Raw genomic sequence first — 27,961 nt, forward strand, 5'->3', positions numbered from 1 at the left:
AAATGATTAGACCATTAAACATTGACAGAACTGTTTCGCTCTTTTCCAGTTTCTAAAATGTGAGGATTTCTCTGCATTGAGTACTTTTACTTTTAATACTTAGAGTACATTTTACTGATAATACCTACATACTCTTACTTAAGTAACATTTTCAATGCAGGACTTTTACTTGTAACCAAGTATTTTTACAGTATGGTATTAGTACTTTCACTTAAAGGCAGTGGTGTAGTCTGATGTATTGTAGTGGGTATACTGTACTTTATAGATATTGGCCAGAATCTGCTTTTGGGGGAGGGGGGATGGGGGAGGGGAGGCCACATCATAAGTGGGGGGTCTGGGTGTCCTCCCCCAGGGAAGTTTTGAGCATCAAGGACTTCATTTCCTGTATTCGGATACACTTCTATGCACCAATTTAAGGTGGAGATACCTTTATTTAGCCTCTATTTAGCCTATGTGAAGAAGAAAAAGACAGATGACAATTCAAAATATATCAAAAATATAATGGAAAGTATGTTGTTGCGTGTCATTGGGCATTTTTAAGTGGGTATATGGAAATCCTGGAGCTTTCTTAGTAGACACCACTGAGTAAAGGATGTTAATACTTCCACCACTGTCAGGTACCAGTAGAGCATGTTAAAATATATATCAGAGTGAAAGGACATGATGGAAGACATAAAAAGATGACAGTCCATTACTGGAGTGTGGTGGAAGATGTTTGGAGAACAGGGCTGATAAGGAAAAGCTGGCATACTGGACACTGTAGGAGTGAACTAACTCCAGAAGATGGCAGTAGTAGTTACACCATTACGGACTCAAGCTGCCGTTAAACCCCCAAAGAACACGAAGAAGGAGAATACGCAGAAGCAGCTGCTTTTCAGTCTGGTTGTTTTTGTCGTTGAATTTTTCAAAATGAAACACAACTCGAACGTCCCGGCTTTCCTCGTCAAGCTGTGGACGCTTGTCGAGGATGCAGACACCAATGAATTTATTTGCTGGAGTCAGGTAACGCTAAAACTGTATTATACTGTTAGCTAGCACGCACTAGCTAGCCAGCGAGATTAGCCTGAAGTTAACGTAACCGTTACGAGTGTTGCATCTCGCCACACCAAAAACAATAACAATATAATGCTGGGGTTCAACAGCCGTGCATTCCACGCCACCAGCTATCGGCAACATTAGCTGAAGCTAAACATCAACTGTTACCTAGCCAGTTACCCCCCTTCATTGTGTAGCTAACTTTACTTGCTGGTTAGCTAACATAACGTTACTACCGCTACCTGGTAGCTAGTTAGCTAACATACTAAGCCAAATCTCTGACTGTAATGGTGGTGTTGATTGTTTTCAGGAGGGCAACAGTTTCCTGGTGTTGGACGAGCAGCACTTTGCCAAGGAGATCCTCCCCAAGTTCTTTAAGCACAACAACATGGCCAGTTTCATCAGGCAGCTCAACATGTGTAAGACTGCATTCATCGCCTTGTCTTAGTTTGTGATACATGTAGTTTGTAGTGGTTTTAGAGTGTCTGCTGCATAGATAGGACTGTTTGTTTGGTTAGCCCGCAGCCACACTTATAACCCAGATGGCTGGTAAGTAGTTACTCATAACCCAGTAACTCTATACTGTCAGATTTGGTGTCAATGCAAGGATTGACAAGCTGGTAACCCTAACCCAATGGATCCACGTATTTAAAAAGACAACAGGTCACTTTTAAAGCTGGTTATTTCCTTCTTCCAAAACAATTGACAGAGAACACTGAGGGCAAAACAACATCACTGAACTGTTTCAACAGAATATTCCTTGGTCTATCTCAGCTACAAACAAAAAAAACTCAGAATCCGTTAGCATGTTAGCGTGTCGTTCACTACCCAGCCTGTTTGTTACCTGTAGTCATCTTCAATTCACCTGTTCAACCAGCGTACACACAGTTGAGTGGTCCAGTGCCGAATCTCAGGTTTGGGATTAATTATGATTTTTAACTGGCTGAATAATGACAACCAATAGTAGAGCTTGGCAATATGTATGATCAGACACCATGTCACACATAATGGCAAAATCACATGTAATTAAACCAGTGTTCAAACCAATTAACTGTGTTCCACTGTTTACACATGAGACCCAACTCACGTGGGATTCCACCAAGTAGTGGCCATTATAGATTAAATCCTATATCACGATAAATGAGATTGTATTTTTCAATATTTATATATAGAATCAGAATGAGATTTATTGACAAAGTAAGATTTCACTTTCATGGAATTTGCCTTGGTGTTTTTGGTGCATACAATAAACATGAAAATAGAATGAACAATAAACAGCAGGGTGTGCAAAATATTAATCTGGATGTGCAAAATCCAGTACAGTATATAGTGCTAGTATAGTTACAGTATGCGCAATGGTCAGGTATCATAGTCCAGGATGTGTGTTCATTTAACGTGTAATGACTGACTGGCTGGGAGGTTAAGAGTCTGTCAGTGGGAGTTTAGAGGCCTCGTTGAGGAGGCCCACTAAACTGGTACAGGTTCTGGACTGGTCAGTACCGAAGTATCGATAAGCTCCTGGTCAAACAGTACTGCCATTGTTTATGCTGTAACATAGGCTGTGTTACATAGCTGGGCGCAAGCATCTGGGAATGTTTTGTTGGGGCTTCTATGGCCTTTAATTGATAGGATAGCTTGAATACAGGAAAGGGGAGAGAACGGGGGAGGGAGGAGGGCGACATGCAGCAAAGGGCTGCAGGTTGGATTCGAACCCTGGCCGCTACCAAGGACTCAGCCTAGGTCATGCTGGAATGTTTGAAACTAAAATGTTTTAGGCTAAACAACAAGTAGCAAATTTGTTTGAGGAATAACTCAGCACCTATGTGTAGGGCTGGGCGATATGGAGAAAATCAAATATCACGATATTTTTGACCAGATACCTTGATATCGATACCGCAATGATATTGTAGTGTTGACTATTGGTGCTTTTACAAAATATTTACACAATGAGATTTTTTGATAAATAATCATCAGTAATGTGGATATAATGACTAAATAGGTAAAGGCAAATAATAGAACAGTTACAACAGTCTGGTAAGTTCATAAAATGACATCACTTTACTGTAATGCAGCCTTTAAAACTAGGAAAAGACAACACAAATTACGATATCCAAAATCTAAGACAATATCTAGTTTCATATCACGATATCGATATAATATCGATATATTGCCCAGCTCTACCTATTGGGGAGTTGAAAAACAATACTATTTATTCTATGTGCGTGTTCCTCTGCAAGAAAAATACAGTTAGGGATTCACCGTGTTGCTAAAATGACGGTGAGAAGCGATATTATACGGCGGCTCTCTAATCACATGCTGAAACCCTGCATCCTCTATGCATGTCTTATAAACCTGCCCAACGCTGTAGTTATGGATTGTCCTGTCTGAATCTGCATGGAGAGGCGGCTCTCTTTAATCATGCGGCTCTCTTTAATTATACACTGAAACCCCGCATCCTCTATGACTGCCTATCTTATAAACCTGCCCAACGCTGTAGTTATGAATTGTCCTGTCTGAATCTGCATGGAGAGGCTGTTTAAATGCTGCGGGGAGAAGGAGTTGCTCTTTCCTACCTGACACTGCGCTCCTTGCGCTGTCAACAGACACACTGGCGTGATGTCTTCGTTATTGTGCCCTCATATTGGAGGTTCTGCTGTTAGCATAAGCCACACGTGTTGCACAGTGCTTGCACACAGTCGCCACTTTATCCACCACTTTTTTCCGTCATTGTCAGGTAACACTAAATCCTAATGGTCCCATACAGCAGACCAAGACTGGCCGCTGCACTTGGCACCTTATCCGTGCCGACTGAGGTTACACTACGGTGCAAGGCTTTTTTTTTTTCTCCAATAACTTAATTTGAAGGTTTTTTTTCTGCACAACCCTTTTCTGAATGAAATTTTAGGCTAAAATGGACCAAACAATATAATACATGCCCCGAACCATGACTAGCGGACCGAACCGTTTGAATTTTTTACTTCAACCCTTCCATCTCTAGTCCGTACAGTAATCCTTGGTACGACGCCATCGATGCATTTGCCGATGTAGCCAATCACCGCTTCTGTGTATGCTGTTGTCCTTAAACACCACTCTGTTGTGCTGAAGCAGTTTTGTAGAGCTGAGTCTGATTGGTCGGACCAGCGCTGAATGGTCCGTGTCAGCGGTAGGTCACGTTTGCGTTTCAGCCTATAGGAAGGCAAGAGCAGAACTGAGACATGATCTGATCATCTAACGATCTGTGTACATGGTCGGGTTTGTTAAAATCCCCGGCCGCAATATAAGCAGCCCCTGGCCATGAGGTCTCTGTCCTGTCGATGACATCATACATGAAGGCAATGTTGTCGGTAGCCTAACGTTACCGGTTACAAACGGGCTCAGTAGTAAAAGACACACTAGTCTATATCCACGATGTCCACTTCCGGGATTGTTAGGTGCCGTCGGAAATTCCGCCGGATGTCCGTTACCTTCCTCTTTCTTTGTGTTGGCATTTTAAACTCCGGTGGATCTATAGGACTATGGTTAACTGCTCCTCAGATCTCTGCAGGGTAAATCCATACAGCTAGCTAGACTATCTGTCCAATCTAAGTTTTCTCTCGCACGACTAAAACAACTTTTGAACATACACACGTTCCACCAAAACAAGTTCCTTCCCGAGGCTATTTTGCAGAGGCGCCGTTGCTCCTTGCGGCTCTTAGCGCCACCCAAGACGATTGTGATTGGTTTAAAGAAATGCCAATAAACCGGAGCACGTTTTTCTGCCATCCCGGAATGCTGTGTGGACTAGCCAGACCCTCCTCCTTAGCGCGGTGGAGGAAGGTCTGGCAATGGGAGACTAACGACACGCTAACGTGCTGATGGTTGTGTTTTTTAAATGAGCACGACCAGAGAATATTCAGCTAAAACAGATCGGTGATGCTGTTTTGCCTTTGTTGTTCTCTGTGAAGTTTGCTGGAAGTGATGTGATGTCAGCACTGTGCCAGAGTTCACCAGACTCCGTCCGGTTTGGTGCAAAATAGTCGAATACAATCAGAGATAATAAAGTGTTACAATGGTGTGACTACAATATATGGTCTCGTGGTGTACATCATTGAGCTACTTGAACAGATTATAAACTGTACCATGTAATTCAATTCAACACCAAGCACCTGCAGTTATTGTTGACACTGGAGAGGTTTGAATTGGTTATTTTGGAGACAAGTTCATTGTATTTAGAGATGGCCTGATACCATTTTTTGCTTCCCGATACCGATTCTGATACCTGAACTTGCGTATCAGCCGATACCGAGTACCGATCCGATACCGGTGTGTCATATATTTTTATATTTTTAGTTTTAACAACCGTATACTACTATCCCTGTATGGATGATATGATGTATAACAGCTGTATACTACTATCTCTGTATGATGATGTGATGTATAACAGCTGTATACTACTATCTCTGTATAGATGATATGATGTATAACAGCTGTATACTACTATCCCTGTATGGATGATATGATGTATAACAGCTGTATACTACTATCCCTGTATGATGATGTGATGTATAACAGCTGTATACTACTATCTCTGTATGGATGATATGATGTATAACAGCTGTATACTACTATCCCTGTATGGATGTGATATTATTTCTATCTTTGTTGTCAGTCTGGCTCAGGTTAAACTCTTTGTGAAACATGAACAATGAATGCCACAGAACTTTCTTTTATTCTCCAGTTTGACAATCAGTTATAACGGAAAAAGAACATAAATAAACTACTTTAACGTAGATTTTCTTTAGGGCTTTATTACGAGGTATCTGATCGGTGCATAAACTCCAGTACTTACCGATACCAGCGTTTTAGGCAGTATCGGAGCATCTCAGAACATCTCTAATTGTATTATATTGCACTACACTGAAATAGTTTCTGCTTTTTTTTTTTTTTTTTTTTTTTTGACGTAAACCTTCTGGGAGACCAAATACCAAGTAAAAGACAATAAAATAATACCAGTATCCATCATCATCGCCATCTCAGATCCTTACCACTTTAGCAATATAGAGATAGCTCTACCTTATGTCTTCTGATCATGGGACTACACATTTGCATCAACGTAGGTGGGTGTTTTTCTTAATTTTGCTGTTTTTTTATGTGTGTGTGCGCAGATGGATTTCGTAAAGTGATGCACATTGACACAGGCATTGTGAAACAGGAGAGAGACGGTCCAGTGGAGTTTCAGCACCCCTACTTCAAACATGGACAGGACAACCTGCTGGAGAACATCAAACGGAAGGTGGAGTCTTGTCCCTGTTCAGTCAACAGAATTAATCCAGAGTGTGACTTTGTTAGCCTGACAAGCCAGACCCACATCAAGATGTTGGGTCTGGGAACTCACCATTGACAGGGCATTGACGGTTGTCTTCACGCAATAGGATAGCGCTACAACCAAGCAGAGCAACGAAGAAGGTAGCAGAGCTAGTTGATAGATTAAACTTTGGCCGTATCCGGTCGACAAAAAACTCTGAAACACATCTTCCTTTTTTAAGAATGACTTCAGTGCCGTTCTCTGTGCTTTTCTCAAAGAAAAGCTTAACTCCAAGTCTTCCAGAGTCACGGCCAAAGCCGATTCGAAAGACCGCCATTCCCAGCAGCAGCAGCCATAAGCCCGCCCACCGACTCTATACACGATGTGATTGGACCGGCCAGAGTTTGGTTTTTCCAGCTCGCAAGCCAACGGAGAGTTGCTAGACCCCCTGGCTGTAAATTACATTTGCTGCCGCTAGGGTGCGTGTAGATTTCTAGGCTATGACTTCATGACATTTCATACAATTCTGAAGCATGCTGCAATAATAATAAATTACTATTACAGTGGGCTTTTTAAAACAAGTGAATCATCAAGATGTATCAAGATCTTCGACCCCTGCATCTGGTTCCTTTTCTCATTTGCCGGCTAATGTCTTCTCTCAAACTCATAAATATACCATTACATCACAGTTTTGCTGTCCTTAATGCTTCCAGTGTCCAGACACTGAATGCGAGATTTGATTGTAATTTCTGTCCTTCAGGTTTCCAACACTCGGCCTGAGGACAACAAGATTCGACAGGAAGACCTGACAAAGGTCTTGGAGAGTGTTCACAATGTTAACAGCAAACAGGAGAACATCGACATCAGACTGGGAACACTCAAGAGGTGAGCATAAAGCTCTGTACCAATACTACAGCTTCAACCTTTGCCAAAGAATCAATATAATATTGTATCGTGATAAAAGGTGTGATTTACACTCCTCTATCTATCTCGACTGTAAATCAGACGTGCCTTGTTTTGTTGTTTAGGGAGAATGAAGCTCTGTGGAGGGAGATCGCAGATCTGAGAAAGATACATGTCCACCAACAGCAGCTCATCAAAAAGGTGAGCGCTACACTGGACCCATCGGTTCACACAATCGCATACATGCCTCCTGAAAGAAATGTGATTGCAGTGCATAGAGGTAGGTAAAACTAGGGCCGCAGCCTGCAGCTCTCGGTTGTTTTAATAGTCAAATATTCTACCGATTATTCCATCGGTTAATGGAGCAATCGGATAAGCTTGCTTTGTTAAAGAGCAATAGTGACTTTACAAAAGAGAATATAAGACAGGTCTCTAAAATGAAAAAGTAACCTTAGTGTACCTTATGTCGGGTCCGCTCTGTGGACTGGGTGTGTAACGTTAGACTGGATGCTTTCTGCTGAGATGCTGAAGCATTGACGTTGTTGCTACTGTGGTAAGCTAGTTCTGTTTTAAACAGACACTGTGCTGTCTTCCTCTGTACTACCATTTGAATTTCATTTGTTTTTTTAAATATTTGAATATTTAATGCTCAAATGCAGCCTGTTATAAATATGTACCACACTACTCAGGCTTATGCATTGTCAATGTCACTATAAGCATGTGGTTGTTGTTACATGTTCTGTCCACTAGAGGGACTTCCAACATCAGCCTGGCCTTGAAGGGGACCTACGTCATGGCGCATTGGATTTCTGGCACGCCGCTCTCTGTTTACATTATTTCCCACCACGAGCACACAGCGACAAACACAAATCAACAGAGAACTCTGAAATGAACCATTATCTAACAAGTGTAGTGAAGCGGCTCTGTTGTAAAGGCTAACAGTGCTCGGTTAGCACAATGACATCATGTTAGAAAGCACAGCCGAGACGATTTGTCATAAACTAAGTAACAATAGTGTTAGCCACTAGGGCTGTGTATTGGCAAGAATCTGGCGGTACGATACGTATCACGATACATGGGTCTCGATTCAATATATTGCAATATATTTTGATACTGTGCGTAAGGTGATATATTGGGATTTTTTTTTTTTTTTTTAAGTATTTTAGAAAAACTAATATTTAAAAAAAGACATGATGTGCATAAAAGTCAAAGAAGTTTACTTTAGGTAAACAATTCAGTACACAGAAAATCAAACTGGCAGTTTGGGATTGGGGTTCACAGGTTCTTAGTGAGCAAATGTTTATATGCTAAAGTAGGCCAAAGTTCAGCCATAGCTATGTTGTTAGCTTCTAGCAAAAGGTCAGGCACTGCTAGGCTCTGCTAGACAAGGACACTAGTGGTGCGTCTCAGCATAGCCATCTAGTGGTAGGGGGTTTAAACACAACATAAACGTCAACCACTGTCTCACATAAAAAAAATAAAAAATCAATATTGCATTTTTGAAAATCTTATTTGCAAAAGTATTGCAAAATAAAATATCGCGATACTCAAGTGTATCGATTTTTTCTTACACCATAGGGGTGTAAGAAAAAATAGGTAGCCATGATGCTGACGGCATTGATAACTACGCCAAACGGTGCTGTCACTACTATTTTAGTGATTTATAAGCAACGTGTTTCTTGCAGATTGTCACGTTACTGAGAATACAGCTATTACTTAGCTTAGTCAAAGCTAACTCTGACAGCTGTAGGGCAGCTAACATTAACTTTAGCTGTCTCCATGAAGCTCCCAGCTAAGCTAAGCTCCTATAACTCGCGACACAGCTAGGAAACCAGAACGAGCTAACTGTTGATAACATAACATATTGACAAGCATTTTGGCTGGGTGGATGTCGATTTTTAAGGTCATGTTAAAACTATTTCCCATCCTTCTTCCAATTTCCAGCCTCCACCCAAACTTTTGATAACATAAGCATTTTGGCTCGGTGGATGTCAATTTTAAAGTCACGTTAAAACTATTTCCCATCCTTCTTCCGATTTCCAGCCCCAGCCTGTCACTCCCCCTGTACTAACGTTACTCGTTAGTACATTAGCTCACAATGCCGTATGTTTCTCACTCCCGTAACTTATTGTTCATCAGACGTGACATGAGAAGAGGGAGATTAGCTAACGCTAGCCAACCTATTTATAAAAAAAAAAAAAAAAAAAAAATCACATGCGAATAGTAATAAGTATTCGAGTAGTATTGATTTTTTTACTATGGACTTTTCGTTTTGTTTCAGCTTGAAATGAGGCCAGACTTTGGACACTTTCTGTCATTATATAGCCCGTAAATGTGTTGCGGGACTGCAAGCCGGCTACAGGCACCGCCAGATGACTGTCCTTTCACGGGTCATGTAGTGGAGTTTAGCCGGCGTCTTGCAGCGATGGCAGTTAAGTTTAGGCACCAAAACGACTAGTTAAGTTTAGGAAAAAGGTTGTTCCATTCCGGAGAAATGAACACGCACAAATTTAGATTTTTAGTAAAACCTTTCACAATTCATTCAACAGAGTATTTATACTCGCCTGCTTCAGTCACGGTCAGCCACTTTTGTGAATGGTGCATCCTTCCCAGGAGAACCATCTTTGAATGTGTTATTTTTAGGGGAATAAAGAGCTTTCTGTTCAGTTTCTCCACCTCAGGTATGTTCTGATAAACCCAGTGTTTGAGTATAAGCAGCTTGAGGTGGACTGTGCATATTAGAAATATAAATGGGACATTTTATTTAGTGCCCGTGTAAACATTGCTTTGGCGTTGGATTGAATTCTTTAGGAAGGGAGTGTCTAACTTAACCACGGCCAGCAGGTGTTTTCTGTTGAATCTCAAAGACTGTTCTTTCTTTCAGCTGATACACTTCATCTTCACATTGGTACAGAACAACCGCATCCTGAATTTAAAACGCAAGAGGTGAGTTAACACTGTGTTGCATCCTTCAGCTGGGGTTATGGCGAGAGTACTGCTCCTTTAAATGGCATACAGTCACTGCACGTATAGACCTTCTTCACGGCAGACACGTTGACATGTCATAGTAGGAAAAGCACAGGTGTATTCAAAACCATTAATGATGGCTGCATTCCACTTAGGAGAGGTCCTGGTATTGTGCATGCTGACTCACTGAAATAGCTCACTGGGACACTTGATGGAATTGAGCCATCAATTTCAGCTGTGCTTTTCCTACTATGACAAGTCCAAATGTCTGCCGTGAAAAAGGTCCATTGCACACAAAAAGGGAACTTTGAGGCCATAAAGTAAATCACTTTTTCATAAAGCATTTAATTCTTAGAACATTAAATATTGTCGATGCTCTGTAATTCTAATAAGCAGCCGAGTATTCCCAATAACCCATAGGAGTCGCCTCATGAAATGCAAAGAGCTGTCAAAGTTACGGCATGTTACTGCAAAACGTTTGCCAACTTGTCGGCTTGTAAATCATTTCTGATATTGGGGTATGTGTTTGGTCGCCCACATGATCACAACTAGAGCTGGGCGATATGGAGAAAATCCAATATCACGATATTTTTGACCAAATCGATTTTTGATAAATAATCATCAGTAAGTCTGGTACAGTTGGGTAAGTTCAGAAAATGACAGCACTTTACTGTAATGTAGCCTGGAAAACCAGGAAAAGACAACATTTGTATCATATTACGATATCCAAAATCTAAGACGATATCTATCCTCATCTATATCGATATAATATTGATATATTGCCCAGCCCTAATCCCAAGCTGTCAGAATAACAACCGTTTCTACTAACGTGAGTCAGCTACATTTGGAATGAAAGTGGATTCTCTCCCACAGTGTTAGGCCCCTTAAAGACAGCTGTAGGGTTGCTTTGACACCATGTATGGTTTGGTTTTCATGATAGTTCACGCTGTTGTAGATAATGAAGTTACAGTTAAGCATATTGTGATTTTGATTGAATGATTGCCTATTGATTTCCAATGATACAATGAAAAGAGATAACCCCTTCATTGTTATTGTCATTTATACTACGCAGTAAAGTGTTTGACCAGTCTCATGACATGTTGGTGTGTCATCGTCCTTCTGACAGGCCAGTTCTTATGAACAGCAATGGAAAGAAGTCCAAATACATCCATCAGATCTATGACGACAAAGTGTGTGTGGAACAGGTCAGTATATAGCAGTGACAGAAACGTGTATATAAAGTATAGTGAGCACTTTACTCGCACCTTACTTTTGAGGGGGTTAAGTTTATATTTTGGGACGGTTCCAGGCGGATGGTGAAAAAAGTTAGTTAAGACCCCTGCCTCTGTGTTTTGATATTGAATGTGATGTGTTGTATACAGTGGTGGAATGTAACGAAGTACATTTACTCAAGTGCTGTACTTAAGTACAACTTATACGTACTTTACTTGAGTCTTTTCTTTTCATGCCACTTTGTACTTCTACGCCGCTACGAGAGAAATATTGTACTTTTTACTACACTACATTCATCTGACAGCTGTAGTTACTTTACAAATTAAGATTTTTGCCCACAAAACACATGTAGTTAATAAATTACAATGTTTTTTTTTTTACAAATTAAACTACCCTAACAATATACAGGCCTACTGTACAAGTCCAGCTGAAATGATGATTAAACGGAACTGTTTTGATCGTTTCCAGTTCCTAAAATGTGAGGATTTTTCTGCATTGAGTACTTTTACTTTTAATACTTTAAGTACATTTACTGATGATACTTAAATACTTTGTATGTCCCATTTTCAATGCATTTTACAGTGTGGTATTAGTACCTTAGTATTAGTTAAGGATCTGAATACTCCTTCCACCACTGGTTGTAGAAGAATAGTTCTGAAGTCCAGGTTTTGACTGTCCCCTGGTTAGTCCTCTGTCAACAGTCTGAACGGTGTGAAGGGCTCGGAGATATCAGATGACGTTATCATCTGTGACTTGACTGAGAGTGATGTCGAGGTGGCGGCTGAGATCACAGAGGGTTCACCCAGAGCCTACGAGCAAGCGTAAGACTATTCACCTTTGACTCCTTACGTGACGTTCACGCTGTGCTACTGCTTTCAAACTGCCACATGTTCTACATGAGGGTCAACTGGTCACCACGTAGGGTTGGGAACGTAGAGAGGTGCCTGAAAAACCGGTATCTACCGAACAGCAACGCGAATTTCGGTGCCTCATTTCGTTGGCATTTAAATGCCTGTGCTGCTCTCTGATGCTCCGAAAGGGACGTTAGAGGCAACAGAAACACTGACTACGATTACGTGCACATAATATTCCGGTTTTTGCCCTTATTCCGAAAAAGACAATGCTCCGACCAAGCTGTTTACATGGCAAATAAAAGTGAATATTTTTTTTTTTTCAAAGTTTACCAGCAGTGGTGGATTTGTTGGACTGCGCAAACACAGCCTCCCTCTTTCATTCCTTCAACCAGCTTCTAGAAAAGGTCAGCGTAGCGATGTGTGCGCATATCCAAAAACCTGTTGCTATCCAAGTGTAGTTTAAAAGTAGCTGTGTTTGTCCTTATCGGGTCTGCAGCCTTGCAAACTGTTGGCTGGTTGGTTTGTGTACAGCAACCATAGAAACGCACAGAGCTGCACCATAAGCCGTAACAGGCAAGAGGCCGTAAACTGCGGTAAAAACCCTGATTGAGACGCCTATTCCGAATGCGCTGACTACATCAAGAATGCCTCTAAAACCCGAATAATACCGGAATATCCCACATGTCTTAATCGGAATATCCAACCGGAATATGCTGTTTACATGACCTGTATCAAAATCGGAGTGTTGTCATATTTGGAATAATAGTGGAATATTGGTGTGCATGGAAACGTAGCTATTGCTGCATGTGACACTTGACAGCAGGTAATGTGAACGTTAGCCTACCGTTAGCTAGTAACTGGCTTAAACACGGTTAAAATGCTGACAGCTAAATTTAAGTGTGGCTGTATTTTACTGTAGAGGATACTAATGCCGGGACATGCAACAGTATGCAGCTAAAGACACAAACTAGCTGCACTATGCCCACTGCCTGCCCACAAAACACCGGCGGTGCGTTTACTTAAAACTGGTAAGCCTCGTGGTGCATTCAGTTATTAGTTAAAATACCCTTTTCCCATCTAGTTGTAATTTTACCTCGCAGAACATGGGAGTTGCTGATCAACTGCTACCTCGATCGGTTATCTTGTTTGTGTTATTGTGTGACTTGTATTGGTATTTTTAAAGGGTTAGGAACTAACAAAGCTAACAAGCAAACTAAGCAATAAAATAGTTTTTTTCTGTTAATGGAGTCTGGTGGCTTTGACGAGAGCATACGTTATGGCTTCAGTTCCCCCCCGCATAAACTAACAACAATCTACTGGTGAAATAAGTTATTGTTAAAACATTTTTAATAAATCATTTATGTTTTTTGACCATATGTCCTCAGCAATAAACAAGCCGTTTTTTAATGTCGCCGACTGTCGTTTTGTACTCTTCCTTTTTCTTTTCTTTTTTAAGTATCGGTTCAGGCACCGTTTAGGCACCGGCACCGTTTTTAAAATATCTTTTTGGCACCGGTATCAGAAAAAACCCAAACCTTAGTGAGAGGGAATCTTACAAACAAAACTTTGAATAAGTTAACGTTAAAGGAACAGTCTGTATCTTTCTTAATGAAATGCTGTCTGCGAACATCCTCCCTCAGTGATGTAGAAATCGTGGAGGTAGAGCTGGACAGCTGTGCGGTGCTGCCAGCTGAGACGGAGGTGAGCACCACCAGCACAGATGACATGAAACAGACAGAGGCTGGTGCGTCAGCAGCAGCAGACGACAGCCAGCGGAGCAGCACTTTAGACAACAGTGGACCAAACCGCAGTGCCCTGCAGCTCAATAAACCCTCGGGCCTGAGTCTGGAGGACCCTGTCAAGATGATGGACTCCATACTGAACGAGAACGGAGCGATATCACAGAACATCAACCTGCTGGGCAAGTAAGTGCCAACCTTAAAAATAAATCACTCTTTTCTCTTAAAATATACATTGAACCACTCCCTGACCTACAGTCAGAGTTCAGAATTAGAACCACCCACCAGCCAAAGGCTGGTAACAAATGCAAGTGGCTTGTAGATTTGCTTCACTCACCAGCCAAAAAAAACAATGCTAATCTGTTGAGTGGCTGGTGAAATGTACACATTCACCATAGCCATTTGGCTGGTGGACGAAAAAGTTAAAGTGCTCATATTGTGCTTTTTGGCTTTTTCCCTTTCCTTTATTGTGTTATATATCTTTTGTGTTCACCTTATAGGTTTACAAAGTGAAAAAGCCCAAAGTCCACCCCAAAGGGACTTACCATCTCCAACAGAAAACACTGTTCACAAACTGCTCCAAACAGCTCTATTGTAGTCCAGCCTTTACTTCAGAGACAAACGTGGTCACTTTGGAACACACGTTATAATGCTCACCTAGCTGCTAGCGTGGCACGCCCTCATATAGGGCTGGGCGATAGGGAGAAAATCAGATATCACGATATTCTTGACCAAATACCTCGATATCGATATTGCGGTGATATTCTAGGGTTGACAATTGGTGCTTTAACAAAATGTCTTCACACTTAGATTTTAGATAAATAATCATCAGTAATGTGGACATAATGTCTAAGTGGGGAAAAGGCAAATAATAGAACAGCTACAACAGTCTGGTAAGTTCAGAAAAGTACATCACTTTACTGTAACGCAGCCTTTAAAACCAGGAAAAGACAAAAGACTGACTTATGTCATATCATGATATTACGATATCCAAAATCTAAGACGATATCTAGTCTCATATCACAATATCGATATAATATAGATATATTGCCCAGCCCCACCCTCATACTCTGCTTCTGACTGGCTAGTAGTCCTTACCTAGCTACTGAGCATGTGCGACTCCCAACAAAGACGGAACAGAAGTGCGATGTCTCACTCTGTAGCTAAAACAGAGAGCTCAACACACAGGGTGAAAAGAGGAGCTGCAGCAATGTGCAGTACAACAAAAATATGGTGTTTTTTGAAAATTAAACCATGTAAACCTATTCTGATATAACCTCTAAATACAATTATGAACCTGAAAATGAGCATAATATGAGCACTTTAATTTAAACTCTGGCCACGGTGTTTGTTTTACACGAGTCAACACACTAAGACATTAGTGTTGAGCCCAGTTCAGACCAAAGATTTGCGACAAAACCGTTTTAGAACGTTGCAGGGAGAAGTTGCAGAGGTCTGAACCGACCCTTCTCAGCTCGACTCAAACCAGCAGATGGCGTCGCTGCGACTCAGCTGGTCGAGTCTCCAGAGGCTGGTTTTAGAACGTAAGAGAAGTCACCTGTTTCAACAGCCAATAGAGAAGTCATCTTGTAAAGTCAGCTACAAACTAGACTACAAACTAGAAAAAAATGATCCATAATCCATCGTATATCTACGTTACAAACTGTCCACTGGTGGAAATGGCGGAGATTTAGACGTAGGCTCAACTGGCGCCCGCGAGCACGGTAATGTGGTCAAGCGAGCTAGAGAGTGACTGAAGAAACAACAAGCAACAAAACAACAAGCAAGCAGTGTTGTCAGAAAACATTTACGTTTCCAAGCCAAACACACAAAATGGCCCAAATTTCTTGGCGGAAAACCGACAACTCTGGCAACACTGACTTGTTTTCTGCAGCCGGCCGATTCAAACAGACTCAGAGTTATTTGCTTCATTCATTACCTGCCAAATTGGCTAGTAACTTAATTTTTACCAGCATTTGGCGGGTGTTAATTTAATGCCCTGCTTACAGTTGGTTCTATTCTGGCTGTTAAAATGCATAGTGGTAATATCGCCTTGCTTCATTAGTTATTTTGGAGCGAAGGGAACCAATGTATCTGATAATAAGCCAGTGTAATATGTGTGTAAGTGTCCTCTGGTGTGTCAGCCACCATTCCATGTGGTGATTGTATTTTAAAATATTCTGCGTGTTCATAATAACTGTGTGTTGCCAGGATGGAGCTGATGGACTATCTGGACAGTATTGACTGCAGTCTGGAGGACTTCCAGGCCATGCTGTATGGAAAACAGTTTGGCATGGACTTTGATGCCCTCGAGGTAAAACGAATAACGCACTAAACCAAAGAACATTCACCTGATCAATAACCCAGCATATCTAATCACTTTCATTTCTGCAGTTTGGATAAGCTTGACAGTTTTCACATATTTCCACTGCTGTAAAGGTGTTGTGTCCCTCAGTATCACAGTCAATGAATGTTTTTCTCTTGAAGCATGATAGGAGCACAGTAAGCAGTTTGTACAGCTAAAATAGAGTCATCAGAGCACTCGGTAGAGTACACTGTCTCCAAACGGTGAGCGTCAAAACAGCCGGCCTTAATTTCTATGTACAATAGAGGATGGATACCCGAACCGAGCCCGTAGGGACCCAGCGGTACCCGACGGGCCGAGCCAGGTTCGGACAGATATTTAGAAATGATGTTGGGGTTCGGGTCGGGCTCGGTCACATCAGCGCAATAAGGCATTGAACATTTTAAATTTAGAACAGCTTATTATGTAGGTTCGCGCCTGTGTTATGTGCGCTTGTTGCCCCGTGTGCGCTGATGCCCTCATCTGTTGACATTTCCGAATGCCTTCCTACAGATGCTTAATAAAAGCGGGCTTTTTTAGAAAAAAAATGAGAAAAAAATGAGATTTTAACTGTGTCGGGCTCGGACAGAAATATCTCAATTCCTGTCAGGCTCGGGCCGGGTTCGGTTACTGCTCTTTCGGACGTGGGCTGGGCTCGGACAGAAAAACGCGGCCCAATCCGCACTCTAATGTACAACCCCCGCACATGCGGCGGTTAGGCACGGGGCAGTGCGTCCACGAGCGCTGGTGCGCTCCTAGCCCCTATATGCCACTGTCCCTATCATGCCCTGAAATAACATCCTTTCCCTCACTCGCGCCCTGCTCGTACATCCCGGGTCCCGTAGCAGCTCTAAAGTCAAGATGGCGGCAAAAAATAACAAAAACAGGGATTTATTCATCTCATATCAACAGCCTGCGAGGTTCTTATTGGGATTACGGTGAAATCTATCCAGAGTGGGTGAAACTGGCCAAGGGAGCATGCGTAAAACCTGTCTCCAGTGTGCTAGTAGAGAGAGGCTTCTCCCAGCAGATCCGCATCAAAACAGCGCAGCAAAGTCGCTTTGGGGAAGGCAGAGGCTTATGCGCATCGCGAGTTGCAGAAAGACATTGTTTACAATTATTTTGATTCAATTCAGCACTTGATAATTTTATGAGCCAGTTTGTTTGTACTGTAGTTTTATTTCTTCAGCCTAGCAAATGGAAAAGTAACCTGACTCCGCCAGATGGATTGCTTGGCATTTGCTCGGCATATCCATCTGGGAACTTTCCGTTGGAGAACTTTTGGGAAGGGGCGAAAATACTGGTTAGCTGATTGGATAAACCATCTGTCTATCACCACCTATGTTGGTGATAGACGGGCCAAATCAACCAATCAGATCAACGATATATCAAACTCTTGCCGAAACCAGTCGGGAGAAGAGCAAACGCATCTTTTCCTCCGAGAAAAGCCTCCAGTGCCGTTGTTTGTTCTTCTTTCAATGAAGGAATACTTTCTAATTTGGATAAAACTTGAGCGGTAGCTACGCTCATCTCATCCGTGGAAGCCGCCATGTTGTTTAGACTGAACAGTTGCTTCTCGTTGCGCCATGTACATGTGGTAAAGTCAATATGGTTTGTCTGTAAGACATACATCTAGGCTTTTATGTTTTGTTGGATTTGACGCTAGTTTTTACCATTTCCTGTCCATGTGTTTTCAGGAGAGCGTGTCCTCCAAAGAGAACTCCTCACAGCTAAACCGAGGCAAGAGAGAGGAAGTCAACCCAGGTGAGTCACACTCACACTTACCTGGACTGTACACACCTGCATGTGACATACTTAGTTGAATCCTGTTCACAGTTTTTAATGAGTTATTTAACGCTGTTTTTGCCACCGAGAGGCTCAGATTATTATTACAAGTGGTGGACAACATTATAAAAGGATCCCTACAGGTCGACCTTTCTGTTAAAGAGTAAGATCCTTTTTGTTTGACACGAAACAGCCCCGAAATCGCTATCGTCGAAACAAACCAGACTCTCAAACTACCAAAAGGTTCGTCTTTCCACTGTTCCAACTATCACCACTCTGGTTTGGTTGAAATGGACTCTTAATTCACCCATTTACATGTGGAAATATGCTGGCTCTATACACGCTTAAAGTACTGATTATTTAAATGGAGTCTGGTGGGTTTGGCGATGGTGACTTCAGGGCTGTTTCTGGTTTAACAAAAAAGATGTAACTCTTTAACTAAAAGGTCTATCTCTGTAGGGATCCTTTCCATAATGTTGTCAGACACTATAATTAATAATCTGAGCCTGTCAGTGGCAAAAACAGAACTTTTAGTGGACGGAAATTGACGATGCACATTTGCCCTATAGGCCAAGGATCTTCAACAGGGGGTCTGGGGTCCTCAAGTCAGTGCAGGGGGGCCTCCAAAATTATTGTTAATTTTTGAAAGTTTTAAAACAAATTAAAAAGTTTTACCATGAATCCAACATATTATTGGCGAACATAAATCCCCACTGCTTACTGGCCTATAGATAAGGTAGTCACTAAGGGCCATCCACATACACAGTTCATCCTAAGGGTTCATTGTGCTACATGTATGTTTAACATGAAAACATGATTTATAAAATCATGCCAACAATTAGTAGGGTATTTTAATAGCTTAGTATTCTATGCAAAAAGGTATAGAGGCTTTAGGCCGCCCTACACATTATTGTAGGTCCAGTTTAATATGCAACTTCATTTTATACAATATATGTAGTAGGGAGCCCTGCTCTGGCTCTCTTTCAGTTAAGGGGTCCTTGGCTTAAAAAACATTGAAGACCCCTGCTATAGGCTTACATTGCAGCCCAGTTTGCGACTGATGATTACAGCGCTCTCGCCCAATACTGAACTAATTTCAAAGATTTTGGTTCACAATAGTCCCCTTGAAACCAATGCATGGAAACATGGGATCTTGGTTGAAAAATACCAAAATGACCCTTTAATAGATAATGAAATTAATTGCTTGTTGCAGCCCTCTTGCAATGTGAGGCTGAGTCTTTGAAAAGAAATCTAGAAGTTGAACCGAAGAGTTGCTGAAACAAAATTTGGCAAACAACAAATTTGATTCTCCATGACTTTCTCACATACTAATGTGATTATCACGTTTCTTTCCCCAATACCTGAAAACCATTCATGTTACTAATAGTCTTTTTATTTGAACGTCCCCCCATTTCAGGGAGTATAAAAAGTCAGAGTGAGAGACGTCCCTAACTATATCTAGGTGGAGATACCGACCCTACGCCGTAGCCTGACGCACACCTCTCGAAAAATGTAACTACACGTCGCGGCGACGCATGTCACTCGGCCGTGATTGGTAGCGTCGTATCCCCCCCCCCCCGACTCATTTGCTGGTTCTCTTTCTCCATAAACAACATGAAATCAAGGAGAGGGTTAACTTCTCCTGCTCCACATTTCCCACCGTGGTCAGAAAGAACAGGGGAGACACTTTGTTTCTCTCACTATGACTCTAGAGTCCCTACTCGCTCTGAAGCTAAACGCCGTCACTCTCTCACTCGTTCTACCACACACACACACACACACACGCCGGCCCTGCTATTCTCTTAAAGAGATCAACGCACACACCAACGCACAGGTATAAACTTCAGGCCACTTATGTAGGCTACGGCTAAAGCTCTGCGTGCAGCCTCCGCAGAACCATAAATCACGCTTAAAGGTGCTCTAAGCGATGTCACAGGTTTTTTAGGCTACAACATTTTTTGTCCCATACTTCAAACGTCTCCTCACTATCCGCTAGCTGCCTGTCCCCTGAACACACTGTCTCTGTAGACAGCCCAGGCTCCACAAACGGCAACAAAAACAAACTGGCCAACCTGCACCACCAAACATAACAAACGGAGTTCCAGCGTTCCAGCCAGTAACCGACAAGAAGGATTTTGGGGTGGGGGTTGGGGGGTTAGTGTGCGGAAGCACGGAAGGGAGGGGGAGGGGACGGGATGAGGAGGAGGGAGGGGCGAGCTAGCCTCGTTTTGTTTGACAATACTTCGAACGTCAACAAGAAGTGCCGTTACCCAACATCGCTTAGAGCACCTTTTAAGCTGCACTATCGAATAAAGGCCTAATATGCCAAAAAAAAAAAAGAACAGATCTTAATCTTCATAGCTGTTCTCCATACAAGAAAGGATGAGTGGTGTTCACAGTCCAAGAAAGTGAATACATTGAGGAAGATACAGACATAGTCCAGGCTGATAATTTTTTCTGGACTCCTCTGGTTTCTTGTGTTCAGACAAGCAGTTGATCCAGTACACCTCTTGCCCCCTGCTGGCCTTCCTTGATGGCAGCATTCCTCATCCAGAGCTGGACCTGGGCAGCAGCAGCAGCAGTGGCAGTGGCAGCGACAGCGACAGCTCCTATAACGCCCACCTCCAGCCCTCTTCCAGCCCTGACGCTCATGTGGCGGCTGAGCCGCCCTCCGAGCTGCTGGACACCAGCCTGGAGTCGAAGCAGCCGTCCCGCAGCTCCCTGATCCGCCTGGAGCCTCTGACGGAGGCGGAGGCCAGCGCCGAGACGCTCCTCTACCTGTGCGAACTGAGTCCCGCCGGAGCGGAGGCCGACGCCACCCTGCTGGACAGAGTGTGAGCGGGAAAGGGAACAGGTCCAGACAGACCTCCAGACAGGGACTGACGTGTGTTAATATTCCCTCACCTCTTCAGGCCTGAGCTGTGTGTTTGTTGAGAAGCAGTGAGAGAAGTGAAGGAAGAAAGCAACAAAATAGCTGCAGTTGGTACCGTGTGCACATTTAACGTAAAAAGCCTTTGCATTGAAGATAACATTTGAGTTCCAGAAGTAAGACCCATTTTCATTAAATATAATAGTTTAACAACTTATGTTATTTGTTGTGGGAGTTATAAGTCGGTCAGAACAGAACACACACACACATCAAACACATACTTTACATACAGTATATCTGTATGTGCCCATTAAGGAGAAAGGCCCATAAACCTTAGAAATCATCTTTTCTCCTCTGTATCAACAGTAAACCAACTGATTTTTCTGACATCAGGACTTGTAGTGTGTTCCAGTTGAACTAGGAAGTCGGAATTTTTTGAATTTTCAAAAGTATTGTTATCAACTTGGGTGGGAACGCGGTCCCACCCAGTTCTGACCTCCCGACTTCCGAGGTAAATAAGAAATCCTGCATTATTGGCAACATTATACTAGCTGTTTACATCACCCAAAGCATGATGGGAAGTATAGTCCCAAAACACAAAACATTTTCATCCCAAATGGAAAAAAAACCCCACAAAGTGACAAAAAACCAACGTGATATCAGGACTTCGCGTAAACATACACGCCACTTTCTAAAGTCTAAAAGTGGTGCGTGTTATCTGTACGTATTATGAGCTATCCGCGTGTATGTATACGCCAGAACGGGACGTTGCATTTGGAGCTCGGGTTGGGTTTAGGAAAAGAAGAACGGGATGGTTGGATTTAGGAAAACAATAACAGGACGCGGGACAACAATGGCACGGTTGGGTTTAGAAAAAGAAGAAAGCAACGGTTGGGTTTAGGAAAAGAAGAACGGGGTTGGGTTTAGGAAAAGAAGAACGGGGTTGGGTTTAGGAAAAGAAGCAGCGGTTGGGTTTAGGAAAAGAAGAAAGCAACAGTTGGGTTTAGGAAACGTGACACGCGGGACACAAACGCCGGTCTCCTGGGTGAAAGTCCTGTGTTTGACCCATCCTCCCCCCCGACCAACCTCCCTACGCGGATTTTCGGCCTTTCATACTACTCGCTACGGCGTAAATCGACAAGCAATCGCAAGGTAATGTAAGTCAATGGAGGCCAAACGGCGTTGATAAACACGCTAAAAAACGATTATGCGTCTTGATAACACGCCAAAATGGCATACGAATTGGCGCGTCATACCTCTGGCCATTCATATACGCACGTCCTGTGCTGCGTTTAAAACCTGCAAACAAACTGTCGGATTTATTGTGATTTAAATCCACGTGTAGCTCAGACGCAGTGACTGCCGCGCGCCTTCAGAAAGAGTGAAAACGGAGACAGTTGACTGCCACGTGTCTGAAATGGAAACCCATTTCTTTGTGATAGGAGTACTTTATTTCCACGACTTTAATGTGTTTTTCTTCAACATAATGCTTTCAAAGGTCACAATGACATGATGTGCACAAACTGTGGCGAGTGTAAGCACAGGACACGAGGGCTCGGCTTCTCCTTCAGCGCATCTTCACTTGGTCTCCTCTTCTCTTCAGTATCTTCAAGCATCCCATCTGATCCCACACGGTCCTCGTGACCAGCCTGTATGAACACACTGAACTTTGTATGTACTTCTGAAAATGTATTTATTCTGTTTTGAGGTTGTTTTTTTTACATACATTTTTACATTTATGTCCACAAAGCTAAGACTCTTCAGGTAGTGTTGTGTTCAGCCGGGGCTTACTTACTGGAATGCTAAACCTATCAACATTTCCGAGATATGTAGTTCAGGTGCGTGTGTGTGAGAGAATGGGTGTCCAGCAGGTGATGCTGCCGTCCAACAAAGACACCACGAGGATAATATTTGGGTCAACTTGATGTTAGCAAAGTCATCCTATATTGTCAGTTTGAATCACCTTTATCAACAGTCTAGAACAGTAACTGTAACCTGTTGTCCCAGCTGTCCAGAATAAAAGGGTCAAAACATTATTTCATTATTTCTTTTAAAGGAACTCTTTGATTTTGCTACAGTTGTTCCTTAACTTCACACAACTCCGAGATTTCTGTTCAGTGAGTTAACACTGTTCACAGTTTAGAAAACAGAGAGCTGAGAGAAGGCGTGTGAGCTCCGTGAACAGCTGTACATGATGATGTCACTGTGGTGGTGTTGAGTAGCCTTTTAGTATGTTCATGTTGTGCTCTGTCCTCGCTGATATAGAAGTGCCTGCATCCCTTTCCTCATTTCTTCTGGTAGAGCCCCACTGGGTCGTGGTCACTTCTCTGACCCGCCCCACGTCCCACCAGCTGTCTCGTTGTTGCAGCCTTGCAGTTACAATAAAGAAAATGCTACTGTGTACACGGGTCGTTCATTTGGAGCTTTGGTTGCTTCTTGCCATGTTACAATCCAGTGTTGTGACCAAGTCGTCTGTGCTCAAGTCCCAAGTCATTTGGTCCAAGTCTCAAGTTCTTTTTTGTGGGGCGTCAAGTAGGATTGGGCATCGAGAACCGATTCCTACTTGGAATTGTTTCAAAAATTACGATTCCAGTGGAATCGTTTCTTTATTGGAATCGTTTGGAGGATTTGGTTTCAAATCTGATCATCGCTTCCCAATTTAATATGTGTAAGTTTTGGTTTCCGAAGTGTCCAGGTAGAGCTGGGCAATATATTGATATTATATCAATATCGTGATTCAAGACTAGATATTGTCTTAGATTTTGGATATTGTAATATGACATAAGTGTTGTCTTTTCCTGGTTTTAAAGGCTGCATTACAGTAAAGTGATGTACTTTTCTGAACTTACCAGACTGTTGTAACTGTTCTATTATTTGCCTTTACCCACTTAGTCATTATATCCACATTACTGATGATTATTTATCAAAAATCTCGTGTAAATATTTTGTGAAAGCACCAATAGTCAACACTACAATATCGTTGCGGTATCGATATCGAGGTATTTGGTCAAAAATATCGTGATATTTGATTTTCTCCATATCGCCCAGCCCTAGGTCCAGGCGCTTGTTGTGTTGCAGCCTTGGAGCACAGTAAGCAGCGCTCTAGTCTGGCTTTATTTTACGTTGGAAAAAGCTGTAAAACTGCAAACCACCATTGAATCAAAATAAAACGTTCCTCTTATTTGTGAAAATAGGCATGTGCCCCGTTTGCTCTCCACCCCTCAAAGAATTGGAATCGAGAATTGATAAGAACCATCGAAAGGAAGAATCGCAATTGGAATCAGAATTGTTAAAATCCAAACGATGCCCAACCCTAGCGTCAAGTCCCAAATCAAGTTTCACTTCTTTCTTTTTTTCTTTTTTTACACCAAGATAAAGCACTCAAGATTCAAAATCCTTTATTAATCCCACAATGGGGAAATTCACACTGCTGCAGCAGCAAGAGATGGGGGGGGGGTACAAGACACATAAACAATAAATATAAGTAAACCGAATAAATAGTGGTTACACTTGAAGGTATCTACATAAGAGTGACATGACACTGTCATGAATGTGTCATGAACATAAACAAGTCATACATGTTTATGGCTTCTTTTAGTGTCATTCTGTTTTTGTTATGACAAGTTATGGTTCGAGTTAGAGTTAGGGATCATGTGTCATGACTGTGTCATGTGTTCATGACAGTGTCATGTCGCTCTTATGTAGATACCTTCAAGTAAAGTGTTACCTAAATAGTTATAGGCCCCCTTTTCACTTGGCAGTAAAATGCGTCCTGAGTGACCAGAGGTGATCGGATATCACCTCCCCGCTCTATATGAAAATAAACACGTATGTCATTTCTATTTGCATATAGGCTGGTAGTGTGTGTGTGTGTGTGTGTGTGTGTTTATAAATGTCAGTTCTTACTCTCACTAGGGGCTCACGATATGAATATTATTACCTGTAATATCCGGTCTTTATAAAGGGAAAATACAAGGTATGGCTAGTTTGTATAACTACTACTAAAAGTGAATGAATATGATCTGTATTATCATTATTGATATTGATCTAGTTTGCGCTGCTGCCGCTGCATAGCATACTTTATAGTTAAGACAGAAACGTGACATTACATTATTTTATATATGTAACATTCAAACTTATGAATCAAGTCACCCGAGTCATGCCTCAAGTCAAGTTTCGAGTCATAAATGCACAAGTCCAAGTCAGGTCTCAATCATTTCTTTTTTTGTCATCAAAACGGTGACTCGGGTCGACTCTAGTCCAAGTCTCAAGTCCACATCTCTGCTGTAATCTAAAAGCATGCGCAGAGCCAATGCATCGATGAACTGATCCCAGCAACAAGTGTGTATATTTTAAGCTTAAAACCTCACTCATACACTCATCAAAGTCAAACTGATGCAGTAATAATCCAATATTACAATAAACTGGCCTCAAACTTCAACAAAGAAAACCTTGCTGTACACAGTTCTCAGATAATAGGAAACTGAACAGAAATAAAGTGCAATACACAATTGATTTCTTACAGCAACAAGTGCTCTACAGTGAGTTCAATATGGTTCTACTTCTAAACTGGCCCAAAAATTTCAACAAAGTGCACAGTTGCCATATAATGCGTGTTTAAAGTAGGGATGCACCGAATCCAGATTTTTGGGGTTCGGCCGAATACCGAATCCACTGGTTAAGATTCTGCCGAACCCGAATCCGAAACCGAATACCAAATCCTCCTCCCATCCTCAGTCCTTTAACACAGTAAACACATTCATGAAGTAAACAACGTCCACAGCAGTGCATTTTTCATTTTATTTTAACTGTAAAAAAAAAAAAAAGAATAGGCAACATTATGCCAGGAAGACAAGTGGGAAAAACTATTTTGACAAGGCCAGTGTTTACTCTATCTCAATGAATGGCTTTGGCTCGTGGGTTATCTGATAACCACTGTTTGTTCGGTGTAGGGCTAGCAAAGCTGGTAATGGTCGTCTGGTTAACGTCTGGTTTTTAGCTGTGACTGTCCTTCCTTTGCCGTACCTGAAGTTGCTGCATTTTGGCTGCTGTCTGTAGATTCCTTCATGCACAACTCTACGGAGCCCCCCTGGTCCCACTTTGTCAAAAAAAATAATTATAACTATCTCGTGGCCTCAAGATAAGTGTATATAAAAGGAGAATGCACAATGGAGCAGCTTTTCTCCCCAAAAATGTGAAACACTTCAATAATTAATGAACCAGTCTGCACACTCCACTATAGGCTAACTTAAAATCAGAATCAGAAATACTTTATTGATCTTTATTGATGCTATTGATAACCCGGGGGACAATTCTTGTGTCACAGTTGATGTGCACGTCAAGACATTTAAAGGAATATAAATAATAATAGAAGTTGGTAAATAAACAAGTATATACGTATATGTATGTAAAAAGTATAAATAAAGGCTATAAAATATGAAGAAGAATTATAAAGGACTATGGATATGCAGCCTACAAGATTTCTTCTGGTGTCAAGCGCCCGGCCCCGCCGGGCGCGACCCGCTCCGGGGACAGTGGCAGGTGGGGAGTTTGACTGGGGCGGTACACCTGTCAAACGGTAACGCAGGTGTCCTAAGGCGAGCTCAGGGAGGACCTTCCCCGGTCCAAAAACTTGGAAGAAAATCCCACCGAAGCACCCTTCAATTTACCCCAGGGAAGGTGCACCATAAGCGGGCAGAGGTCTGCCGCTTCCCTCTACCCTTCTCCGGTCCAAAAACTTGGAAGAAAATCCCACCGAAGCACCCTTCGATTTACCCCAGGGAAGGTGCACCATAAGCGGGCAGAGGTCTGCCGCTTCCCTCTACCCTTCTCCGGTCCAAAAACTTGGAAGAAAATCCCACCGAAGCACCCTTCGATTTACCCCAGGGAAGGTGCACCATAAGCGGGCAGAGGTCTGACACTTCCCCCTAGCTGGTTCCCTCCGAAGTTTCCCTCAGGATAGCTGGCGCTCAGTCTCGCAGTTTTATCTGGTAAAGCGAATGATTAGAGGTCTTGGGGCCGAAACGATCTCAACCTATTCTCAAACTTTAAATGGGTAAGAAGCCCGGCTCACTCTCCCAGCCACCTTCTGCACGATTTCGGAAACCCAGTTTTTGAAAACATAGGCCTCCAGAGAACTGCACCGAGGAGTCTCGGGGCAATGAGACCGACCTCTGGAGACCACGGCCGGACACTTTTGACAGCTTTTACCGTAACGCAGCTGCGGTTCTCCAACACTTTCCACTGACCGATTTGCAAACGTGACCCGCCATCGGAGGGCCCCCGCCGGCCGGCTTAATGCCGGTGTTCGGCGAGATAGTATCTTGAGGCCACAAGATAGTTATAATTAATTTTTTTGACAAAGTGGGACCAGGGGGGCTCAATACAACTCGTATTCTTTCAGATGTTTCATACCAAATGTTGTAACAGCGGTGATGTTGTGTATTGTTTAGGGTACCCGCCACCACGAGACAAATTAGCATTGCAAATTGAACATGTAGCTGGACTTGAATGGCCTTCTTTTGACTGAAAGTACTGCCAAACTACACTTTTTCTGCTCACGAGTTTCCATTTTCACTTTCTCACAGCCTACTGCATTGAACGCTCCACCTACGTAAACACCTTCCCGTAATCAACGGCGCCATCATTACGTCGACCAGCGTAGCGCGCATAGCGCAAGCGTAGGGTTCAGTGGAAAAAAATTCTAAGGTTCGGCAGAAACCGAATGCTGTCAAAAAGCCCAATATTTGGCGGAATCCGAACCCTGGATTCGGTGCATCCCTAGTTTAAAGTCTATATCCATTTACCAAATGGAAAGGCAGCGATTGGCAGAACAGGCAGCAAAGTGACAGTACTCTAAACCAATGGGGGCGCAATCATACTTCAGGGGGGAGGGGGGGCAGTTGCCACCCCGGCCCCCCCCTCTAGACCCACCCCTAATGGAGAGAT

At 42.5% G+C, this 27,961-nt stretch overlaps 1 protein-coding gene across 2 annotated transcripts; it reads left to right on the top strand.

The window, feature by feature from the left end:
* The first annotated feature begins 627 nt into the window (after window positions 1-627).
* hsf2 (heat shock transcription factor 2) lies at window positions 628-21,638 on the top strand. Of its 2 annotated transcripts, none has more exons than XM_031285604.2 (12): window positions 628-1,002; window positions 1,346-1,454; window positions 6,180-6,307; window positions 7,080-7,204; window positions 7,348-7,423; window positions 10,107-10,168; window positions 11,262-11,394; window positions 12,110-12,243; window positions 13,917-14,201; window positions 16,227-16,329; window positions 18,057-18,123; window positions 20,630-21,638. In XM_031285604.2, exons 1-12 carry the CDS (start codon window positions 784-786, stop codon window positions 20,980-20,982), a joined length of 1,794 nt encoding a protein of 597 aa, XP_031141464.2. In that variant the 5' UTR covers window positions 628-783; the 3' UTR covers window positions 20,983-21,638. The 2 variants fall into 2 exon arrangements, with proteins under 2 accessions (XP_031141464.2, XP_031141465.2); XM_031285605.2 differs by having other exon boundaries at window positions 631-1,002; window positions 11,316-11,394.
* The last annotated feature ends 6,323 nt before the right edge of the window (window positions 21,639-27,961 follow it).

The sequence above is a fragment of the Sander lucioperca genome, chromosome 19 (genome assembly GCF_008315115.2).
Source record: "Sander lucioperca isolate FBNREF2018 chromosome 19, SLUC_FBN_1.2, whole genome shotgun sequence".
In the NCBI taxonomy this organism is placed as follows: domain Eukaryota; kingdom Metazoa; phylum Chordata; class Actinopteri; order Perciformes; family Percidae; genus Sander; species Sander lucioperca.

What these genes read in the sequence shown, in the direction of transcription:
- hsf2 (XM_031285604.2), top strand. Translation starts at nt 784, where the DNA reads ATGGCAGTAGTAGTTACACCATTACGGACTCAAGCTGCCGTTAAACCC. An exon ending in AATTTATTTGCTGGAGTCAG is followed by an intron (nt 1,003 to 1,345) that starts GTAACGCTAAAA and finishes GATTGTTTTCAG; the next exon opens with GAGGGCAACAGTTTCCTGGT. An exon ending in CTGAATTTAAAACGCAAGAG is followed by an intron (nt 10,169 to 11,261) that starts GTGAGTTAACAC and finishes TATACTACGCAG; the next exon opens with TAAAGTGTTTGACCAGTCTC.